The sequence below is a fragment of the Lytechinus variegatus genome, chromosome 19 (assembly GCF_018143015.1).
Source record: "Lytechinus variegatus isolate NC3 chromosome 19, Lvar_3.0, whole genome shotgun sequence".
Lineage (NCBI taxonomy): Eukaryota > Metazoa > Echinodermata > Echinoidea > Temnopleuroida > Toxopneustidae > Lytechinus > Lytechinus variegatus.
In genome coordinates this window covers 1,408,312-1,434,055 of record NC_054758.1, presented here as the reverse complement: position 1 = coordinate 1,434,055, position 25,744 = coordinate 1,408,312, and the positions used below count along the sequence as shown (strand labels likewise).

The following is a 25,744-nucleotide window of genomic DNA, read 5'->3' as shown; positions in this document are numbered from 1 at the left end:
AAAATATAAATACTAGAGAAAAATTTACAAAAAATTAGGCTACTTAGGAAATAATTAGAACAATTTAGATAAGACTTCAAATAATGCAATATGGAGAAAAACCGTCTAAATATTTTTTTATCTTGAAAAGCAGAGGATAGCAGAAATAAACATTTGTTGAATTGATTCATGATAATGGTACAGTATTGCAAAACAAACAGACATTTTAAGAGAAATTGGCTCATATAATGAACAGTTACATAAATATGCAAATAGTGATGCTGAAGAACTTTTTTTATCTTATTAGAGAGGAGAGTTTCCATAGTCTTACAGAGGAAGACGATTCTTCTTAAGGAGAAATATCTTACAGTGAAGTTGATTTAGCATTAAAAAAATATGAAAAATAATAAGCCTCCTGGACGAGATGGATTTTCAACTGATTTTTTTTTAAAGCATTCTTTCAGGACTTAGGTATACCCTCATCCATTATTATGACTGGCGAACCCTTTCTTCTTTTATGACTGGCGACCCTCATTCATTATTATGACTGGCGAACCCTTTCTACTATTATGAATAGCGACCCTCATCGACCATTATGACTGGCGAACCCCTTCTACTATTATGACTGGCGAACCCCTTCTACTATTATGACTGGCGACCCTCATCCACTATTATGACTGGCGACCCTCATCCACTATTATGACTGGCGACCCTCATCCATTATTATGACTGGCGACCCTCATCCATTATTATGAATAGCGACCCTTATCCATTATTATGACTGGCGACCCTCATCCATTATTATGACTGGCGACCCTCATCCACTATTATGACTGGCGAACCCCTTCTACTATTATGACTGGCGACCCTCATCCACTATTATGACTGGCGACCCTCATCCATTATTATGACTGGCGACCCTCATCCATTATTATGAATAGCGACCCTCATCCATTATTATGACTGGCGAACCCCTTCTACTATTATGACTGGCGACCCTCATCCATTATTATGAATAGCGACCCTCATCCATTATTATGACTGGCGAACCCTTTCTACTATTATGACTGGCGACCCTCATCCACTATTATGACTGGCGACCCTCATCCATTTATATGACTGGCGACCCTCATCCATTATTATGAATAGCGACCCTCATCCATTATTATGACTGGTGACCCTCATCCATTATTATGACTGGCGACCCTCATCCACTATTATGACTGGCGAACCCCTTCTACTATTATGACTGGCGAATCCCTTCTACTATTATGACTGGCGACCCTCATCCACTATTATGACTGGCGACCCCATCATCCATTATTATGAATAGCGACCCTCATTCATTATTATGACTGGCGAACCCTTTCTACTATTATGAATAGCGACCCTCATCTACCATTATGACTGGCGAACCCCTTCTACTATTATGAATAGCGACCCTCATCTACCATTATGACTGGCGAACCCCTTCTACTTTTATGACTGGCGAACCCTTTCTCCTATTATGACTGGCGACCCTCATCCATTATTATGACTGGCGAACCCTTTCTCCTATTATGACTGGCGACCCTCATTCATTATTATGACTGGCGAAACCTTTCTCCTATTATGACTAGCGACCCTCATCTACCATTATGACTGGCGACCCTCATCCATTATTATGACTGGCGACCCTCATCCATTATTATGACTGGCGAACCCATTCTACTATTATGAATAGCGACCCTCATCTACCATTATGACTGGCGAACCCCTTCTACTATTATGAATAGCGACCCTCATCTACCATTATGACTGGCGAACCCCTTCTACTTTTATGACTGGCGAACCCCTTTTAGTATTATGACTGGCGACCCTCATCCAATATTATGACTGGCGAACCCTTTCTTCTATTATGACTGGCGACCCTCATTCATTATTATGACTGGCGAACCCTTTCTACTATTATGAATAGCGACCCTCATCGACCATTATGACTGGCGAACCCCTTCTACTATTATGACTGGCGACCCTCATCCATTATTATGACTGGCGAACCCCTTCTACTATTATGACTGGCGACCCTCATCCACTATTATGACTAGCGATCCCCATCCATTATTATGAATAGCGACCCTCATTCATTATTATGACTGGCGAACCCTTTCTACTATTATGAATAGCGACCCTCATCTATCATTATGACTGGCGAACCCCTTCTACTATTATGAATAGCGACCCTCATCTACCATTATGACTGGCGAACCCCTTCTACTTTTATGACTCGCGAACCCTTTCTACTATTATGACTGGCGACCCTCATCCATTATTATGACTGGCGAACCCTTTCTCCTATTATGACTGGCGACCCTCATCCATTATTATGACTGGCGAACCCTTTCTCCTATTATGACTAGCGACCCTCATCTACCATTATGACTGGCGACCCTCATCCATTATTATGACTGGCGACCCTCATCCATTATTATGACTGGCGACCCTCATCCACTATTATGACTGGCGAACCCTTCTACTATTATGACTGGCGACCCTCATCCACTATTATGACTGGCGACCCTCATCCATTATTATGACTCGCGACCCTCATCCATTATTATGAATAGCGACCCTCATCCATTATTATGACTGGCGAACCCCTTCTACTATTATGACTGGCGACCCTCATCCACTATTATGACTGGCGACCCTCATCCATTTATATGACTGGCGACCCTCATCCATTATTATGAATAGCGACCCTCATCCATTATTATGACTGGCGACCCTCATCCATTATTATGACTGGCGACCCTCATCCACTATTATGACTGGCGAACCCCTTCTACTATTATGACTGGCGAACCCCTTCTACTATTATGACTGGCGACCCTCATCCACTATTATGACTGGCGACCCTCATCCATTATTATGAATAGCGACCCTCATTCATTATTATGACTGGCGAACCCTTTCTACTATTATGAATAGCGACCCTCATCGACCATTATGACTGGCGAACCCCTTCTACTATTATGACTGGCGAACCCCTTCTACTATTATGACTGGCGACCCTCATCCACTATTATGACTGGCGACCCTCATCCATTATTATGACTGGCGACCCTCATCCATTTTTATGAATAGCGACCCTCATCTATTATTATGACTGGCGACCCTCATCCATTATTATGACTGGCGACCCTCATCCACTATTATGACTGGCGAACCCCTTCTACTATTATGACTGGCGACCCTCATCCACTATTATGACTGGCGACCCTCATCCATTATTATGACTGGCGACCCTCATCCATTATTATGAATAGCGACCCTCATCCATTATTATGACTGGCGAACCCCTTCTACTATTATGACTGGCGACCCTCATCCACTATTATGACTGGCGACCCTCATCCATTATTATGACTGGCGACCCTCATCCATTATTATGAATAGCGACCCTCATCCATTATTATGACTAGCGACCCTCATCCATTATTATGACTGGCGACCCTCATCCACTATTATGACTGGCGAACCCCTTCTACTATTATGACTGGCGAACCCCTTCTACTATTATGACTGGCGACCCTCATGCACTATTATGACTGGCGACCCTCATCCATTATTATGAATAGCGACCCTCATTCATTATTATGACTGGCGAACCCTTTCTACTATTATGAATAGCGACCCTCATCGACCATTATGACTGGCGAACCCCTTCTACTATTATGACTGGCGAACCCCTTCTACTATTATGACTGGCGACCCTCATCCACTATTATGACTGGCGACCCTCATCCATTATTATGACTGGCGACCCTCATCCATTATTATGAATAGCGACCCTCATCCATTATTATGACTGGCGACCCTCATCCATTATTATGACTGGCGACCCTCATCCACTATTATGACTGGCGACCCTCATCCATTATTATGACTGGCGACCCTCATCCATTATTATGACTGGCGAACCCCTTCTACTATTATGACTGGCGACCCTCATCCACTATTATGAATGGCGACCCTTATGATCAACGAACCTTTTTCCTCCTTATGACTGGCGACCCTCTTCATTTATTATGACTAGCGACCCTCATGTTTGATTATGAATGGCGACCCCCATCGTTGATTATGACTAGCGACCTCTATGAACAAAGCCCCTTATGAATAGCGACCCTTATGACTATTATGACTAGCGGTCCTTATAACTAGCGGGTATTATGACCAGTGGTCCTTATGACTGGCGGGTGGACCCCGCCTATCCAGGTGCCATTTTGTAAATTTCAAGTCCATTTGCATACAATTCATAATCCTAACGTATCTCCCTTATCCTGCATGCTACATACTTAACAAGTTGCTTTAAATTGTTTAAGACATGCTTTTTCATATAAAAATATGACTTGCCCTTCAAAATGCAACTTCAAATTCAAACCTTGAATATTCTTCTTTCGAAAACGTCATATTTATTAAAATGCAAAGAAGGAAAATCGTAAAATGGCCATAACTTCCTTTTTTACATTAATTTCCGTTTCATATTTTCAAGATTAATTTTGCTAATGTATCATCCCTCACAATTCAACGGTTTTTACGCATCAGTGACCAGTACCTTTAGAAATGGAGCCCTCTATTGCGAAGTCGGAAAATCAGTAGTAAAATGACCATGTATTGTAATTTCCATGTTGTCATTCATTTTGGTCTCAAGTTTTTAGGGTTTGCTAATGGTATCATCCCACACAGTACAACGGTTGTTTACGCATCAGTCAGTATTTTATTCAGAAAAGCGCCCTCTATTACAAAGTCGGAAAAAGTAAAATGTCCAAAACGTCCTTGTTTTCATTCATTTTGGTATTTTATTTTCAGGGTTTGCTGATGGGATCATCCCTCATCAGTCTTTTTTACGCAATCAGTGACTATTACCTTTAGAAAAAGCGTACTCTATTGCAAAGTCAGAAAATAGTATAATGGACATGATTTTCCTTGTTTTCATTCTTTTCGGTCACATAATTTCAGGCTTTGCTTATGATATTATCCCTCGTAATCCATTTTTTACCCATCAGTGACCATTACCTTTAGAAACAGCGTCCTATATTGTAAAATCGAAAAATAATAAAATAGCCATAATTTCCTTGTTTTTATTCATTTCGGTTTTATTTTATTTTTTTATTTTTTTTGGGGGGGGGGGAGGTGGTTGCCTACAGTACATCCCTCAATATTGAAATGTTTTTTAATGCATCAGTGACCATCACCTTTAGAAATTGCACTCTCTAGTGCAAAGTCGGAAAATAACGAAATGGCCATAAATTCCTTCTTTCATTCATTTCGGTATCATTTTTAAGGGTTTGCTTACGGTATAGTCTCTCGTAATCCAAATGTTTTTACCCATCAGAGACCATTACCTTTAGAAACAGCGCCTTATATTGCAAATACGAAAAAAATATCAAAATGGCCATAACTTTTTCGTTTTCATTAATTTTGGTATGATATTTTCATGGTTTGCTTATGGACTCATCCCTATTAATTCTACTATGTTTACACATAAGTACATGTAATTATTACCTTTTTTCTATATCTCTGTTTCGTGACCCCCTTTTCAGTCACCAGCGGCAGCGTCAATCCATGCACATCGTTCTGGTGCGATTGCAGTTCTATTTTTTTTTCTCGCAGATGATGTCCATTGACCAACAATAGTGTTCCCCGTGTCATTTTAAGATATTTTAACCGTTCACAAAGACAATTTTCACAAAGACACGAAAGAGGACAATTATTTGCATGTGTGATATAACTAAAAGTGATTTCCCGGTACATACAACATATATTCTAATTATCGACTCTACACCGAATTTAGGAAGGAATTGAAAATTAATCACCATTCGTAGCTTGTCACTTTTTTCTACATTTCTCGAATAGTTGTAACAGAGTTTGATGGCTTCATGAAGACACATCCGACCGTCAGCTGACTGGACATTGAGATCAGCTCCTTGAGACACTAACCGTTCAATGACGGTAGTTTGACCGTGTTGTATAGCAGCATGAATATCCTTGAATCAATAACGATTAAAAATAAGAAGGTTAGGATAAAAGGAAAAAGCGGACGGGAACTATTTTTTCCTGACTGAATAACTACCATTTTTATTTGATGGATTTAAACCATTATTGTTTTGCGTACTTCGATGAAAATGTCTAATCAACTTCTCACTTCGACCAAAAAATTTACTATACAATGATAATCATAACCTGGGGGTGCTGGACATGCTAAAGCATTTTCCTCCAATATTAGCATTGGGAGTGTATGTAATGATAAAATCTTACGCATCTCCCCCCCCCCCTCCCCTTGAATTAAAGTTTGAGAGACCATTAATTTAACTGACTCCACATGTTAATGATATGCCTATCAAAAATGAAATGCATTTGATTATAATTACTCGAGTAGGAATTCTGCATTATGTCAGCTTCTTCAACTTAAACTCTCCATCATGCGTTCGCGTTTCCCACCTGTACTCCCCTTCAACCCCTTTCCTTCTCCGGCCAAATTTAAACCAATATTAATTATTTAAGCCAGAAACGTACCTGGGTATGCAAAACGTCCTTTAGGCTTTGTGCAAGGATCGACAAGTAAAGGAAATTTTGACTTCTCTCATCTTTACGACTTTCCCCTTTGGCCTCAAGCACTTGAACAACATCAAGATGAGATGCAGAGCGAGCAAGGTCTAAAGAAGTAAATCCACTTCGAGTTTTTGCATTCACCTCAGCTCCTTTACGAATCAGATATTTGACGACTTCAAGATGACCATTGGCAGAAGCGATGTGTAATGCAGTCCAACCATTGATATCTGCTTTATTCACCTCAGCCCCTTGACTGATCAAATATGTGAAGACAACAAGATGCCCACTGAAAGCAGCAAAGTGAAAAGCAGTCCGTCCACTGTTATCTACTTCATTCACCTCAGCCCCTTGACTTGTGAGATATTTGACGACATCAAGTTGATCATTCTGAGCAGCCATGTGTAATGCAGTCCAACCAATGTTATTTCTTTTCTTCATTTCAGCCCCTTGACTGATCAGATATTTGACCACATCAAGATGACCGTTCTGAGCAGCAGCGAATAATGCAGTCGCACCATTGTTATATTCTTTATTCAACTCAGCACATTGACTGATCAGATATTTGACGACATCAAGATGACCGTTCTGAGCAGCAATGTGTAATGCAGTCTCACCACTTTCATCTTCTTTATGTACCTCAGCCCCCTGACTGATGAGATAATTCGTGACATGAAGATGACCATTATGAGCAGCATGGTACAATGGAGTTTGACGTTTGTTATCTCCTTTATTCACATAAGCCCCTTGACTGATGAGATATTTGACGACATCAAGATGACCTTTCTGAGCCGCAATGTGTAAGGAAGTCATACCGTTAAGATTTCCTTTATTCACCTCAGCCCCTTGACTGATCAGATATTTGGTGACATCAAGATGACCATCCTGAGCAGCAATGAATACTGCAGTCACATCATTGTTATCTCGATTATTCACCTCAGCCCCTTGACTGATCAGATATTTGATGATATTGAGATGACCATTCTGAGAAGCCATATATAATGAAGTCACTCCGTTGTTATCTCCTTCATTCACCTCAGCCCCTTGACTGGCGAGATATCTGACGACATCAAGATGACCATTCTCAGCAGCAGCGTGTAATGCAGTCCAACCATCTTTATTTCTTTTCTTCACTTGAGCCCCTTGACCGATGAGGCATTTGGTGACATCAAGATGACCATCCATGGCAGCCATTTGTAAGGCAGTCCAACCATCGTTATTTCCTTCATTCACCTCAGCCCCTTGACTGGTGAGATATTTGACGACATCAAGATGATCTGTCTGAGCAGCAATGTGTAATGCAGTCCAACCATTTTTATTTCCTTTCTTCACTTCAGCCCCTTCACTGATCAGATATTTGACGACATCAAGATGATCTGTCTGAGCAGCAATGTGCAATGCAGTCCCACCATCGATATTTCCTTTATTCACCTCAGCCCCTTGACTTATCAGATATTTAATGACATTGAGATGACCATTCTGAGAAGCTATATATAATGAAGTCACCCCGTTGTTATTTCCTTCATTCACCTCAGCCCCTTGACTGGCGAGATATCTGACGACATCAAGATGACCCTCCTCAGCAGCAGCGTGTAATGCAGTCCAACCATCTTTATTTCTTTTCTTCACTTGAGCCCCTTGACCGATGAGGCATTTGGTGACATCAAGATGACCATTTTTAGCAGTAACGTATAACGCAGTCACACCATTGTTATTTTCTTTATTCACCTCAGCCCTTTGACTGGTGAGATATTCGGTGACATCAAGGTGCCCATTCCCAGCAGCAATTTGTAATGCAGTCACACCATCGATATTTCCTTTATTCACCTCAGCCCCTTGACTGATCAGATATTTGACGACATCAAGATGACCATTCTGAGCAGCAATGTGTAATGCAGTCACACCATCGTTATTTCCGTTATTCACCTCAGCCCCTTGACCGATGAGACATTTGGTGACATCAAGATGACCATCCCCAGCAGCAACGTGTAATGCAGTCCAACCAGTATTATTTCCTTTATTAATCTCAGCCCCTTTACTGATCAGATATTTGACGACATCAAGATGACCATTCTGAGCAGCAACGTATAACGCAATCGCACCATCGTTATTTCCTTTATCACCTCAGCCCCTTTACTGATCAGATATTTGGCGACATCAAGATGACCATTCTGAGCAGCAATGTATAATGCAGTCACACCATCGATATTTCCGTTATTCACCTCAGCCCCTTGATTGGTCAGATATTTGACGACATCAAGATGATCATTCTGAGCAGAAATTTGCAATGCAGTCCAACCATCGTTATTTCCTTTCTCAACCTCAGCCCCTTGACTGATGAGACATTTGGTGACATCAAGATGACCCCCCTCAGCAGCAATGTGTAAAGCAGTCCAACCATTATTATTTCCTTTATTCATCTCAGCCCCTTGACTAATGAGATAATTGATGATATCAAGATGACCCTTCTGAGCCGCAAGGCGTAATGCAGTCACATCATTGTTATCTCCTTTATTCACCTCAGCCCCTTGACTGATCAGATATTTGCTGACATCAAGATGACCACTGAAAACAGCAGTGTGTAATGCAGTCCAACCATGGTTATTTCCTTTATTCATCTCAGCCCCTTGATTGATGAGACATTTGGTGACAGCAAGATGACCATTCCTAGCAGCAATGCACAGTGCAGTCACATCATTCTTATCTCCTTTATTCACCTCTGCTCCATGACTAATCAGTAATTTGCTGACATCAAGATGACCAATCTCAGCAGCAATGTGCAATGCAGTCCCATCATTATTATTTCCTTTATTCACCTCAGCCCCTCGACTGATCAGATATTCAATCACATGAAGATGACCACTGAAAGCAGCAAAGTGTAACGCGGAGTCCCCATTGTTACTTCTATTGTTAATCTCAGCTCCTTGACTGATTAGATATGTTGTGACATCAAGGTGACCATTCAGGGCAGCAATGTGCAATGCAGTTAAACCATTATTATCTCCTTCTCTCACGTCAGCGCCTCGACTGATCAGATATCTGATAGCATGAAGATGACCAAGGTGAGCAACAACGTGTAAAGCAGTCAGACCTTCAACGGACTTTGTAATCTCGGCCCCTTGATCGATGAGAAATTTCAACAGATCCACACTGCCGGTCGTTGCTGCTATCACTAATGGCGTTTTACCCTCTGCATTACTCCGATTTACGTTTGCCCCTTGACTTACTAGGCGTTGTACTTCATCAAGGTGACCTTTCCTTACAGCCTTTAGTAATGGAGAGTAGTCCTCTGTATCTTCTTCAACCATAATTGCTCTAAGATTTTTGATAGATTTTCCTAATTCAGAAGTTCCCTGTGGAGTACCTAGATAATGTGGTGTGACCACTAAGGTCGCCCTATTCATCATTAGGACCATGGTGAACTATTTTATTTCTTCTATTTATATGTGTGCAAGTCCCTTGGTGCTTTCAATTCACTCAGTTTAGATACTGATATTGATGCTGGTTGACGTTTTCTACTTCCATCATACGTTTATCAAGTTACCCTACACATTCTTAATACCGTATTTCAGAAAGATTATAACTGCAAAGGGCAGTTTCAAAGATCATTAAAATTTATGTGATATACTTCCCTGTTTCTCCTGTGCGGCAATGTGTAAACCAATGACGTTTCCAGCATGTGTTGTAGAGACGATTCCAGTGCAACGCTTTTTCCAAACACATTTAACGTCGATAGTGTACTCGATATTGTTGAGCAATTCGTCTTCGGATGAAAATCATGTTTATACCATGTACACCTCAACTATGTTGGCGACAAAGTTATTACAGCTACACCTCCTTCCTAAAGAAATTTTCGAGCATATTCGTGGAGTAAGAACGGTGGCGAGCGGAGTGAAGTCTACGCAGTCCAGCAACGGTGTACTATTGATTATGAATGAAACTTGACACACAGTAGAACAGCCGAACTAATGATGGTGGATTTCAATGAATGGAATGACGTTAAGAGCGGGGTTAAGATTAGCAGTCAGCCCCCTGCTGAGATCCTGGATTTTTAAAGGGTCTAGCCCCCCTCCCCAAAAAAATAAATGAAACAAACATAAAATCGTAACTAAATATTTAAAGCGTTTAGGTCCAGGAAAAAAGTGGCTAGTCAAAAACATAGTTTTACGGGTTTTTCCTTGCGCACTCGCCCCTAGATCCGCAGATGGTATTGAGGGTACCAATTGGATGACATCAGGGCATTATGATAAGGGGAGTGACAAATTCTCTCACATGGGTATATAAAGTTACACGTACGACTAAACTACAGTTTCGTTCAAAAACTTCCCCTTCATTAAGTTGATAAAAGTGATATTGTACTCCATGCAATGATGCTACCTATATAACGCGTATAAAAAGGGACAGTTTTCAAAGCCTATCAAAATTTTGTTTTAAAGGGATGGTCCAGGCTGAAAATATTTATATCTTAATATGTAGAGTCGAATTCACTGAGCAAAATGACGAAAATTTCATCAAAATTGGATAACATATAGTAAAGTTATTGAAGTTTAAGGTTAAGCAATATTTTGTGAAAACAGTCATGATGAATATTCATTACGTGGGCTGATGACATCACATCCCCATTTTCCGTTTTCTTATGTCATTACATAAAATCATACTTTTTTTCATCATTTCATACTTGTGTGCATAATAAGTTTCCCTTATAATGAAATAAGTTGCAGCAATAAATATGTAATGCACATAATCAGTTGTCAGTCCAATTCTTCTATATCTTAGAGGAAAAAATTGAACAAACCTTATTTCATATAATAGAATACAAAAGAACAAATGGGGATGTGACATCATCAGCCCACCTAATGAATATTCAAGACGACTGTTTTAAAAAAAATTGCTGAACTTTAAAAGTCAATAACTGTGTTATTTGTTGTGAATTCTACTCTATTTATTAAATTATACATACTTTCAGCGCGGACCATCCCTTTAAATTACGATGCCTATATTTTGATGATAGTAGATGCTCTGAAGTATTATCTTTTGAATGCCATTTTAAAAAGTAAGTTTCATTCATGCTTGAGTGAACACAAAACTTTTTTTCAGGAGGTCAAAAATGGCTCGCGCTAAATGGCATAAAATTAAAAAAAAACATTGATCATGATAATTCTTACTATAGTTCTTATTCAACTTGCTCTTATTTCTTTATTTTTGCATCAATAATGCTCATCTTTGGTAAAAGTGATTATTGGGTAATACCACATAATAAGAGTCTGATAAGATCAAAGGTCATCTAGAGGTCAAAATGTCAATGATATGTTGTCTTGTCCATCCTTTTTTTTTAAGTTTTGTTCACCTTGCTCTCAATACTTTATTTCTGCATCAATTATGTTCCTATTTGGTACATATGATACTTTGGTAATACTACACGCGTATTAATGAGGATCATGTGGTCAACAGATTATATTGCATATCTTTATAGGTCAAGTCCATCTCAGAAAAATATTGATTTGAATCGATAGAGAATAATCAGACAAGCACAATGCTGAAAATGTCATCAAATACGGATGCAAAATAAGAGAGTTATGACATATCAATGTTTCGCTTATTTTTAACAAAATAGTTATATGAACGAGCCAGTTACATCAAATTGAGAGAGTAGATGATGTCACTCACTCACTATTTCTTTTGTTTTTTATTGTTTGAATTATACAATATTTCAATTTTTACGAATTTGACGATTAGGACCTCTTTGCATAAAGCACAAAATGTTAAAATAATGGAATCCCACGTGTTCAGGGAGGAATGAAACTTAATTTCGCATGACAATGACAAGAAAATCAAAATATTTCATATTTCATATAATAAAATACAAAAGAAATAGTGAGTGAGTGATGTCATTAGTTCCCTCATTTGCATACCGACGGAGATGTGCAGATAACTGTTTTGTGAAATGAGGCGAAACTTTAAAATGTCATAACTTTCTTATTTTACATCCGATTTTGATTAAATTTTCAGTGTTATGCTTGCTAAATTTTTCTCTCTTTATTCAAATCAAGTTCTTGTTGGGGTGGACTTTTTTACCTAGATATTACATGTTCTGGTTAAACAAGAGTGATCGATCATAATGATATAGGAATTATAACACCGTCACGTGCTTAAGGAAATCAAGGAGGGGTTTTCACAAGAAGTACAACTATCTTGGAGGACGAAAACCCCAAGAAGAACTAACTCATTATGATAACACCATTTGTAGGAAGACAATTTGGATTTTTCGCATTTACTTCTGGGAAATTATGTAGGCCCATCTTTGTAATAATGTTGTAAATCCTGTTATATATAATCTTTAGTTGGGTTTTATTAACCGTATAGAAATTACAACAAAATGCATTGCACAACATTAACAAATGGATGGATTACTCTATTCAGAGCCATTAATGAAATGGCTGTATTTTTCCTTCTAGTGCGGATCTAAGAGCATACAAAACTATTATTTTCCATGCAATATTCTATCAGTCATTCCCTTTACACAACATATGCACATCCCACACTCCCTGGGGAATATTCAAACCAGTCGCCAGTGAGGTGCACACAATAATGTACAAGCTACAATGGTATCCTACCGGGTACCCATTATATAGCACCAGGATTGAGGGTGGAAAAGTGTGGATTGATGCTTTGCCCAAGGACGTTAGTCTGAGTTTGGATTCGAACCCACGACCCTAAAAAGCGAGAATTGGAACCACTACACCACTACTCTTCCAGTTATAGACGTAACTGAGGACTCTCCATCAACACGATGAAACATAATTTGATAAAAAAATGATAGCAAATTGAATAGCATGGCAACGGGGGGGATGAAGAGAGCTGCAGAAGAGAAATAAGCACGCCGAGCTTGAAATGAATGATTGAAGTAACCAGACTTAATTTTTTTTCAAGCTAACGGGCAGGTCGAGTGAACGAAGTGATGATGGGAAATTCAAGTGTCCCCAAATATTAAAATCTGATACCCCACCTCAAAAAGTTCTACGACATCAGACACCAACCCGCCTCTAAGAATAAGAAACGAATGAAAGGGGGGAAAAAGAAAAAAATCAAGAGATTTTATAATATCATAAATTTTCAATTAGCATAATTTATCCAACAAACGCACACACACTTACTCTTTATATCATTTTGTCATGATTGCTGGTCTTCTCCACATCTCTCTTTCTAAAAAGTAAGGTCATCCCGTCCTAAATACTTGCTTTATTTCGTTGTTTAATGATGTATTTCTTTCCATCATAAAGGGCCAAAAAAATAGTAGGAGACATTTATATTGTGTCCCCCTACTATTTTTGGATAGGGGAGAGGGAACCCATTTCCGCCGATGCTTACCCTACATCATTCTGTCATAATTGTTTAACTTCTCTACCCTTTCTCAAAAGTGTCTAAATATAGGATTAAATGCGTATTCATATCCTTCCCTTCTACTCATCGTAACATATGAATACATATAGCTACATGTACATAATAAAAAGTAATAAATGGTAGAACCCAGTTAATACATATCGTTCATGATTTTTTTCTCCAATATTTAGAAGCATAAATCACTTTGAGAGTATTGACTTGGTTATCATGTTTACTAAAAATGTCGTTATTCATCATTATCCTACTAGGTCCTCCGGGCTCTTTCATCCACCAAGAGCTAGAACAATCCTTTTGAATGAAACATTTATTTTTACAGGTATCAAACTTTGGAAATCCCTATAAAATCATTACGTAACAAACCAACACATTTAAGTTTCAGTCGAGGGTTAAATAATTTTTTTTTTTTTTTTTGGGGGGGTTATAAACCCCATAACTCAAACATTTCTGTGTATGCAGAACATCTTGTTCTTCTTCCCTTCTTATTTTCTTCCTTCTTCTGTTTCCCCCCCCTCTCTCACATTTCTTTTTGTTCCCGCTCTCTCTTCCTATCAGCTTAATGTCTATTTCTATTGTTTTTCTTATTTTCCTGTTTGTCTATGCTTTGTAGTGTGTTTTGTTTTGGTTTTTTTTCTTGTTTTTTGCTGTCTTGTCCTGTTCTGTCCTGTTGTGGTTTGTGTGCTTTTTGTTGTTATTTAGTATTCTTTCTGTCTTTTCAAAGTGATTGTCTGTTCACACACTCCTGAAATCATGTTTTTTTTTTATACAGCGGGGGTATGATATAACATTTTTTTTTCTTAATTGTAACATAGTGAGCATAAAAAGCTTAACCAAAGTAATATTCTTTTTCATTGTATAAACCTTTTTAATTTACGATTTGAATTTCATTGATCAAAGATATACTTTAATTAACTATTTATTGCAGGGAACCCATACTAACAAGCTTTGCTTTCGAGTTGGTGAACTTCATTTCTGTATATTATATTTTTGTGTTTTGCTATACATTGTAACTTTTGTTAATTATTAGAATGAAAAAAAATAAATGCAATCAATCAATCAATCGTGCAACTCTTTTAGTTACCAACTTTCATAAAATTAAGTCAAAGAAAATGCTTTGCCACTGAACAGTTTCTGACACGAAGATTGGATTTATAAATACCCACCCTATAATCGGCTTCTTCTCACAATTGGAAAAAACACATGATAATAGACTAAATCTGGTAATTGATAAGCCAACCGAGAAAAGCAATTCAATTATATGAAATATGTTATTGCCAAAAGACATAAGACATGGCTTATGAACAGACACAATGCATATTCATTTCGCATGACGTCAGACGCAGACGACCCTATTCACCGGGGAATACCAATGGAATTTAAATCTCAGAATACCAGGCAATGAACAATATCGTAGGAATGAATATTTTCATGAGATTCGTAATGTGCCAAATAGAAGAGAAATAGAGAGAGAGAGAGAGAGAGAGAGAGTGAGATACATAGGGAGAAGAGAGAGTGAGTGAAGGAGGGATGGAAAGAGAGGGGACTGATATTGTGCGTTTGGGTGTATGTGTGTGTGTGTGAGAGAGAGAGAGAGAGGGGGGGACGCTGATTTAAAAAGTGAGATTACCAAGTTCACAGATCTTGTGAACACTTTGGGTGGAACTTGTAAAAATATTTGCAATGAAGTTGCCCATACCTGCTGTCTTTGTATCGCAATGAAAATAAGATATAAGGTAAATTTACACGAAGTGCTTGCATGAAAAGGCTAGACTTTCTATACAAATTTTGTATGTAAGCATGCTCAGAAAACATATTCAATTTATAGAGAGAAATGATAAAAACTATACTTTTCTATATCAAGTGAAGTAAAATGAATAACCAGAATTAATTCCTTTTTTCATAACATTATACACACCTATACTACCAGTGTACAAAATCAAGACCTAAAACCAAAGATCATCTCTGGGCATGCGTGAAACAACTTGACGTTATACCCTTGCTTGATTGGTCATTGGATCGACCAATAATAATGATCAGTTTGTCGAATGGTTATTGTTCAATATTCAATTTGGTATTAAAGAAAAATTAATAAAAGTTTTTGTTCCCTACACCATAACATGTGCTGGCTTTGGCCGCGTTTGAAAATTTTTCTATCAAAGGAAACAGAAAGTGAATCCGGTTAAGCTAGTGGGGTAGGAGCTATTGGTATGTAAGTAATAACAAAAAAGTAATTCAATCTCTAACTCATTTGGCTTGGGGCTTAATTCGAACTGGAAAAAAAAAGTGAACCCTATCTGAAGAGGACCGTGTACGTGTACACCCCCTCCCCCCGCGGACGTCACCCCCACCGCACCCAAGATTCCCGTACAAGCATAGTCTGCACTCGAGTATTAAAGGGTCTGAATTGCAGCCTACTCAAGCCTGTGTACTGAAGGCCTTATTGCTCAGCAAGTTTTGTATGTGTTTAGTCCTTGCGTGGAGGCACACTAGTTTATCAAAGTTCCAATCAGGGTCTGTGCCTGCAGACTAGGCCAAGCAAGGGTCCGCAGCGAACTTTGTCTCGACGTTATGTAAAAAACGGAACGATCTACCTACATACTTTAGTGTATATAGGGTATTTGGGCAAAGACTAGATGAGATCTGACCTTGCGCAATACGGGCCTTAAAGGGAAGTTCACCCTGACAAAAAGTTTATTGTTAAAATAGCAGAAAAAATAATAAAAAATATTGCCGAAGGTTTGAGAAAAATTCATCAAATAATTAAAAAGTTATTAGAATTTCAATTATTTTGATTTGTGACGTCATATGTGAGCAGCATTCCTACATAGCGAATGGTAAAAAAATCAATGAAATGTCATTTTCTCAGAAAATTGAAAATGGTTTTCATTGTAACTTTTGTATATCAATAGACAAATCGTTTCACACCCGATCATGAAAAGAAAACAAAATTAAGTCATCAGGAACCATACAAAATTTGAAATTCATACATTTTATATACATAACACATGGGGCAGCTGCTCGTTTATGACGTCACAAATCCAAAATTTTGAACTCTAATAACTTTCTTACTCTTTAACGAATTTTCCTCAAACCTTCACCAAAAAATTTTACTATTTTTTCTGCTAATTTTACAACAAAGTTTCTTCAGGGTGAACTTCCCCTTTAAGAGTGTATTGGGCACACATGAGTATTACAGACCCCCATTCACTCACGTGTTATATCATAGCTCATCAAAGAATCATTAAAAATCAATCCCTCGATAGATTTTGCTTTAATTCACTGACATTAGTCACAAATAACAGTACATTAAGATTTGATATGTTAATCAGGTACTTGCCCAGCTCAATCAAAAGTTAAATGGCCTGAAATAAGACTAACCATAATTTCGGCCAGTTCATCGCCAGAAAAACCAGAACTGCATTGTGGGTAATAATGATTAAAATGAAATACAAAAATGCAGTCTAGCCTTCCCAAACGCCTTGATTATGAAAGATTATGAACGTAGCATTATGTCTATTGTTTTTGTTTTGATATACAAGCATTTGATCTATTTTAAATGAATTATTTTAATCAATAAAGTCATGTGATCTTTACTTACGCCTGTCCGGCATGCTTTGCGCGCGGTTGAATTACTCTCATGTGCCCTATAGCGTCGGCTATGCATTGTGGATACTTCGTTTTTCACATTCCGTCTGGATGCAGATGGTTGGGCTAATCAATGCCGGGGTTCAAACCTTGGTGGCTCCACACGAGCCATCCGACAATTTTCATCTTAACTCTCAGGATTTTGTTTCATTTAATGTTAAAGACTTATATTAATTAAGATTTGTTTGATTGGTTTCAGGCTGTTTGTTTCATCGTGAGGATCTCTGTTATACATGCAAACAGAGCTATCGATTATTTCCCCATTTGCAACTCGACATCAAGTCAAAATCTATAACAAAACGACCCACAAAATAGGCCTAATGATGAAAAAGGGCCAGGGTCCCTTTTCCTTTCTTGACGGAAGGACAAAAGGCTATATAAGGCTGTATATGATCGAAACAAATAGACAAAATGAGAAGCGAGACTTGTATGACGCTGATAACTTGATTAACAATTAAAAGAATGTAAAAAAGAGATTAGGGGTCAGGTGTAAGCAGAGATTTGTTTTCAGTGATATAGTCATGGATGGAAGTGAACCATAGGGTTAGATAGGGTTAAATAAAATAGGAGAAGGTCATGCAGAAGTTGCAGGGGCCGCGGAACGGTTTTTGAAAGGGGGGGGGGCTGACCATGCAAAAAAAATCATAATCACATGAAAATTTCTCACGTTTTTTATACACAGTCTTGTAAAAAAAAAAAAAACTTGCGGGGGCTGAAGCCCCGCAACCCCTCTCTGGTTCTGCGACCCTTAATTGGGTGGGATCTGTACTTCAAAATATACGAGGTTTGTTGGGAGTAGGCTTTTTTCTTTTTACTTTCAGTTTAAATGTACGTAAGGGTTAATCTCTCTCTTATAATCTAAGGAATTCAAAAATTCATTTGGGGCAGTGAATAGAGTGTTCTGTGAAAGCGAGTCTTGGCACTGCAGGTGATAGTTTGTCTGGTTGGGTAATGGTGAATTTTCAATTCAGACATCATCCAACACTTTTGGATCCTGCTCTTTTCATGATGGCATGATCATGACAAGCATGATATCATTTTAAATAAAATTAAATGATATTTTGAATAATATCAAACATGCCTTGTGTAAAATTGGAAGTTTGGAGAAATTACTGGCCAAACTCAGATTTCCAAACTTTTTTTTTGGAGAAGTTTAGTTTACCCTTGAATGGGGCATTTGTACAATGCATTTTGTTGTGATCTGTAAACGGTAAAGAAATCCAAATCAACAAGTATAAATGATTGGATTTGTATGATCATGACATAGATATATAGTTTACCCTTGAATAAGGCATTTGTGCAATGTATTTGCTGTAATTCGGAAACGGTAACTAAACCAAACAATAAATTATCAATAACCGGATTTACAGTATTATGACAAAGATAAACATGTTTATATTTTCCCTTGAATGAGGCATTAATACAAAGTATTTTGTGAACGGTAAATAAAACCAAAACAAACATTATAAACTCCTCAAAAAAGGTTTGGAAATCTGACTTTGATCAATAATCCCTCCTCGGTTCTAGTCAATATCAATGAGTTATTAATATTAATTAATAGATCATTTAATTTTCTTTGAAATGATACCCTACATGATATGATTATGGTTCACATGGAGGTGCAGTGCCGTGAAATGTGGAGCAAGGTCAAAATTCAAAAGTTGCAAAATGACACTATATTGAAAGTTATTGTTCTTTTTTTCCGTGGTGATGAGTGAGTTTCTTAGCGGTTTATTTGCTTTCAGCATCTGAACATCAACATTAACGTGGAATCAAACACACCTCTGCACAAGCAAACAAACATGCATGGATATTTCAAACTACGACATCTCACAAGAACCAGCACCACATAAACGACAAGAAAACATAAAAAATGAAAAAGCAGGGGATTGATTTGAATGGATTTTCATCTCTATTGGCACAGAGAGAAAAATCATGTTCTTGGATGGTTGTTTGGTTTTATTCACGATTAAAAATGCATAAATACAAACAAATAACATCACATGATCAAATAATTAAAAAGCAATATAACAGTAATGAAGCTTACAATGCATGTAATACAGAATCGTACGGATAGACCCGTTTCAGATTGGCTATTAATAGCCAACCTGTTCTTCCCCGGGGTTCTGTATTGATGACCCTTCATTTTCAATTCAGACCTCATCCAACACTTTTGAATTCTGTTCTTTTCGTGATGGCATGGTCATAACAAACATGGTATCATCTTAAAGAAAATTAAATGATCTTTTGAATGATGTCAAATATGCATTGTGTAAACTTGGGAGTCGGGAAAAATAGATGGCCAACCTCAGATTTCCAAACTTTTTTGAGGGGTTTATATACTGTATTATTTTGACCTACGAAACACACAAACCTAGTGATATTATTTATCTTTGTATTTATCAATGTGCAAGTACATTCTTTCAGAGTCTCCTTCTTTTTATCCTTTAGTTTACCCCTTAAAGGACAAGTCCACCCCAGAAAAAAGATTAATATGAATAAAAAAAGAAAAATTCAACAAGCATAACACTGAAAATTTCTTCAAAATCAGATGCAAAATAACAAAGTTATGACATTTTAAAGTTTTGCTTAATTTCACAAAATAGTTATATGCACATCCTGGCTGGTATGCAAATGAGTAGACTGATGGCATCATCCACTCACTATTTCTTTTGTATTTTATTATATGAAATATGGAATATTCTATTTTTCTCCTCATTGCCAAGTGAAACGACAATTAATTTCTCTCTAAACATGTGGAACTGGCACTGTATAGTACTATATGGTTCAGTTAAGTTGGTCCTTATTGTCAAATCTGTAAAAAAAATGAAAAAATGTATAATTCAAACAATAAAAAAACAAAAGAAATAGTGAGTTAGGGACCTCATCGACTCTCTTTTGCTTGTCACTGAGTAATGCACATCACTGTTATGGGAAAAATAAGCGAAACTTGAAAATGTCATAACTTTCTTATTTTACATCTGATTTTGATGAAATTTTCAGCATTATGCAAATCAATATTTTTCTGGGGTTGACTTGACCTTTGATAAGGCATTTATGATTAATGTTTACATGTGATATAAGCACTGTTAATAATATAATCCCTTCTTTGAACGCTTTACAAGTGAATGGCAATTGGTCTCCTTTTGATGTTAGTCTTGATTGTCATACAATATTTACACATTATTTTGTCGGAAATGTTTAAGCTAATTGGTTTCTAATTAAACTATTTTAATTGAACAATTTCTTTGAGAAATTGTTAGAAACAGATGGATTGAGAAAGTAAATGTCGGGATGAAGTAGAACATGTATATGTATTACGTGAGATTGGTTCTTAAATTTTAGCCCTTCCCCGAAATAAATTTAGCACATGGGGTATGACCCTTGTTGAATGGAACTTAATTTTTGTTAGTATTCTTCATCCATGTTTAAGACGCAAAATAAACGAGGAGCACACACAACGAAATGAGAATTTAAATTCTAAAATGATTAAAAAAGGGTTTTTGTTTTCAATAATGTATGCTCACGCTTAGCGATCCCATTGATAGGGCCTATAGTCCTTTTATGTAGGCCTGCGTAGTGCATTTTCCTGAAGGCTTAAACGCACGAATTCAGACCCCCCTGATAAACATGGCCAGAAAAAAAGTAAAGGAAACCAAAAAATAGCAGGTGAACTATATAATGTTCTGATATGTAAAACTCTATAACAAAATTCAATTTTTTGGGGTTAAAACTGGCAAAAATTTTTGCTCGCTCGCTTTGCTTTCAATCATTTTTCTTTTAATTGTCCTCTAGATTTGTTACGCCACTGATCCCATCCCCTTAATTGAAATATAAAAAAATCCTCTCAGATGACCATACCAACTCCAACATCGAACATCGATGAACACTCATGGTTGTATGTGACGGAGAGGGTTTGGTTTGGGTAAGTGTATCTTTCAGTGTGGGAGTATGTGTGTATGTGTGTTGGGGGAGGGGTGAATGTATATGTGACGAGTATCCCCCCCCCCTTACCGTGTTCACACCACTGGTGGACACAAATTTAATGCAAGCTTGGTTTTGGTTTCGCCAAAGTATGATCGTCAGATTCTTGATAATTTCAAATATTAATATGGTCTGTCATACGTCCGAATCACTAAAAGCTCCGTACGTCTTTTTCTGAGCGAAAAGTAGCTATTTACAATTATTGTTTACGAAACCTTCGAAAATTGTAGTTTTGACTATGATTGTTTGTGGTATACAGGGTTACACAGGGTACCGTATTACTTATTTAATATTTCCCCTGATTCCATGCGATTCAAACTTCAAATCATTTGATGTGTATTCTCAATTTCAATAGAAATATTTGAGGAGCGACAGAGCGTGATTACATGGAAAACTTTGTATAGAACAATAGAAAGGTTAGCCTTTTCACGCGAGGCCTTCGTGTAATATTACCTTATATCTTATACCTCGGTTACATTCGTTCTACGGCGGCTGTACGGCGAGTCGAAAACAGCCGTTTTAACATTATTTGTACCTGCTTAACTATAGATGGTTTGAATGAAAATGAATAAAACGGCTGTTGTCGACTCGCCCTACGGCCGCCGTAGGGCAAATGTGACCGAGGTATTACTGTCTTCACACACACACACACACAGACAACAGGGTGGGTGAGCAATCTCATTACAAGTTTTCTATATAACTCCACTTAAAGGGGACCCAAAGTGTACACAAGATCCGTGAACTTGCTTATTTCGCCTTTGAAATCCAGTTTGCACCTCTCTCTCTCACACACACACAAACATACACCACCATGACGCACAAACTCACTCCTCCTCTCTTCCACTCCCTCTCTTATCTCTCTGTGTATCTCTCTCTTTCACTCTCTCTCTCTCTCTCACACACACACATACACCCCAAAGCACAAACTCACTCCCCCTCTCTTTCCATCCCTCTTCCACTACCTCTCTTATCTCTCTGTGTATCTCACTCTCTCTCTCTCACACACACACAAACATACACCACCCCAACGCACAAACTCACTCCCCTCTCTTTTCATCCCTCTTCCACTCCCTCTCTTATCTCTCTGTGTATCTCTCTCACTCTCTCTCTCTCTCTCTCACACACACACACATATACCCCAACGCACAAACTCACTCCCCCTCTCTTTTCATCCCTCCTCTACTCCCTCTCTTATCTCTCTGTGTATCTCACTCTCTCTCCCTCTCTCAAACACTCTCTCCCTCTCTTTCTATTTCTCTTCTATTTGGCACATAATGCATGTTATGAATCTCATGAAAATATTCATACCTACGATAATGTTCAGTGTTTGAGATTTAAATTCCATTGGTGTTCCCAATGAATACGGTCGTCTGCATTTGACGTCATGCGAAATGAATATGCATTGTGTCTGTTCATAATCCATCACGGTCTTTTAATTGTCATTTGGCAATAACATATTTCATATAATAGAATTGCTTTCCTCGGTTGGGTTATCAATTACCAGATTTGGTCTATTATCATATGTTTTCAAATTGTGAGAAGGAGCCGCCGATTAAAGGGTGCCTAGTTATAGATCCACTGTTCGTGTCAGATATTTTCTTTGGCAACGCATATTCTTTGACTTAATTTAATGTAACTTGGTAACTAAAAAGAGTTGCACGATAACCAGGTCAATGTTCCCAAAGTGATTTATGCTTATAAACATTGAAAAAAATCATGAACGATTTGTATTAATTTTGAACATATATAATCATATAGTATCTGTTATATATAGACCACCAAACCAATCAAAGGTAAAATTTATGGATGACATAACCATACTTTTAAATAATATTTCAAAGGAAAAGAAACAGTCCACACTATTGGGTGACTTTAATATAAATATTCTTCATTATAACATAAATTCTTCTGTTAATAATTTTGTTGATACTCTGGCTACTTTTTCTTTTTATCCACAGATAGTAAAACCGACAAGAATTACTCCAACATCAAAGACCGCCTTAGACAATATAATATGTAATATCCCTGAAAAGGTTGTTAAGTCAGGTATACTCACTGTAGATATCAGTGACCACCTATCTCCTTTTATTATTTTACCTGGTAATGATTCCAATAATAGTTTAGATTGTGTACAAGAACATGAAATCCGAGAGTATACTGATTTAAATTTATATCTATTCTGTAACAAACTGCAAGCCATCAATTGGTCATTTTTAGAAAATGAAAAAGATTTTAATAAGCAATTTGAAATGGTTATACACATGTATTCAAAACTACATGATGATAGTTTCCCTATAAAAATAAAAAAGAAACGATTCTGTAAAAGAGACAAACCTTGGCTCACGAAATCATTGAAAAAAAATGTGCAAAAAGAAGCATTTACTTTTTAAAAATATGTCATAAATCCTACCGTAACTAATTACATGAATTATAAAGCACATAGAAATAAGGTGAACAGTGAAATAAGATATGCAAAACGTAAATACTTCGATGAAAAATTTCAGCATTTGAAAAATAATCCTAGAGCCACTTGGAAAGTCATCAATGAAATACTAAACAGAAAGCCAAAATGTCAGCATATTAAGAACATAAACTGTGACGGAAATTATACCAGTGATGCTCATACAATTGCTGAATCTTTTAATATGTTTTTCACTTCAATTGGCAGTACCATACACAATGAAATTGCGGAAAATACCGATTGTATACATGACCATATGCAATATCTGAAAGGCAACTATGTAAACTCAATGTTTTTTACTGATATTACAGAAAATGATGTTCTAAAGATTGTACTAAAATTACAGTTAAAGAAGAGTCACGGATATGACGGCTTCACTACGAAACTTATAAAGTCGATTATTCATTTTATTGTTCGCCCCCTGCATGTTATTATAAAAAAATTCGCTAGAATCTGGTGTCTTTCCTGATAGTCTTAAAACTGCAAGAGTTACTCCTGTTTACAAAAGTGGTGACACAGATATTTTAAATAACTATCGCCCCATTTCAGTATTGAGTGTATTTAGCAAAATATTTGAAAAAATTGCCTGTGAAAAATTAATGTCGTATTTAAGAAAAGCTAATATTTTATCTCCAAAACAATATGGATTTAGACAAGGCTATGATATAAATTTAGCTTTCATTGAGTTTGACAAATAAGTGAAATCTTTTGAACAGAAGAAGATAACTGTTGGGATATTCCTTGATCTGTCGAAGGCTTTCGATTGTATGGACCATCGTATTCTATTTGACAAATTATATTTTTATGGCATTAGAGGATTAGTTCTCAACTGGTTTAAAAGTTATCTATCAAACCGAAAACAATATGTTGCAATTGGAAATATTAAATCTTCACCAAAAATTATTACAACCGGGATCCCTCAGGGTTCAATTCTAGGGACAGTGTTATTCCTGATATACATAAACGACCTTCAAAATGTTAGTACTAATACATCAGTGATACAATTTGCCGATGACACTAGTTTCTTCCTGTCAAGCAAAAATATTGAATTGATAAAAAATAACTTACAAAATGAGTTGAAAATCTATGAGCAATGGTTTTTATGTAACAAATTACAAATCAATGCTAAAAAAACTTCATATGTTATATTCCACACGAATAGCAAATCCATCAACTGTGATATGCAATTACGGATAAACAACATCGAAATAAAACGAGAAAATACTGTGAAATTTCTTGGCATATTGATAGATTCCCAATTAAATTGGAAAGATCATGTCGGCTATATCTCAGGGAAAAATATCAAGATTTACTGGAGCATTATACAGAGTAAGGGACCTCCTTCCACTGAGGATCCTTGTAAGTTTATATTATTCGATGATTTTTTCACATCTTACTAATGGTATAGCTGTATGGGGACAATGTAATAGATACCTTTTCCAAAGATTATTTCAACTTCAAAAACGGTCTATCCGTATTATAACAAACTCAAATTATTATGCTCACTCCGAACTATTGTTCAAAAAACTACAAATTATCCCTTTGAATAACCTTTATAAGTTTCACGTAGCATTCTTTATAACATAAATAAATATAACTGCAGAAACTCTACAGACCATATATTCCACTTCTTAAATATGATGTTTCAAGAGGAAGTATATGCTATCAAGGACCTCAGATTTGGAA

At 37.2% G+C, this 25,744-nt stretch overlaps 1 protein-coding gene across 1 annotated transcript; it reads right to left on the bottom strand.

Annotated features, from left to right (window-relative positions):
* Nucleotides 1-5,023: 5,023 nt before the first annotated feature.
* On the bottom strand, nt 5,024-10,494 carry LOC121406201 (serine/threonine-protein phosphatase 6 regulatory ankyrin repeat subunit B-like). Its single transcript, XM_041597223.1, has 5 exons — nt 9,123-10,494; nt 7,042-8,643; nt 6,538-6,960; nt 5,838-6,008; nt 5,024-5,053 (listed from the first exon to the last, which is right to left on the bottom strand). Exons 1-5 carry the CDS (start codon nt 9,984-9,986, stop codon nt 5,024-5,026), a joined length of 3,090 nt encoding a protein of 1,029 aa, XP_041453157.1. The 5' UTR covers nt 9,987-10,494.
* Nucleotides 10,495-25,744: the final 15,250 nt, after the last annotated feature.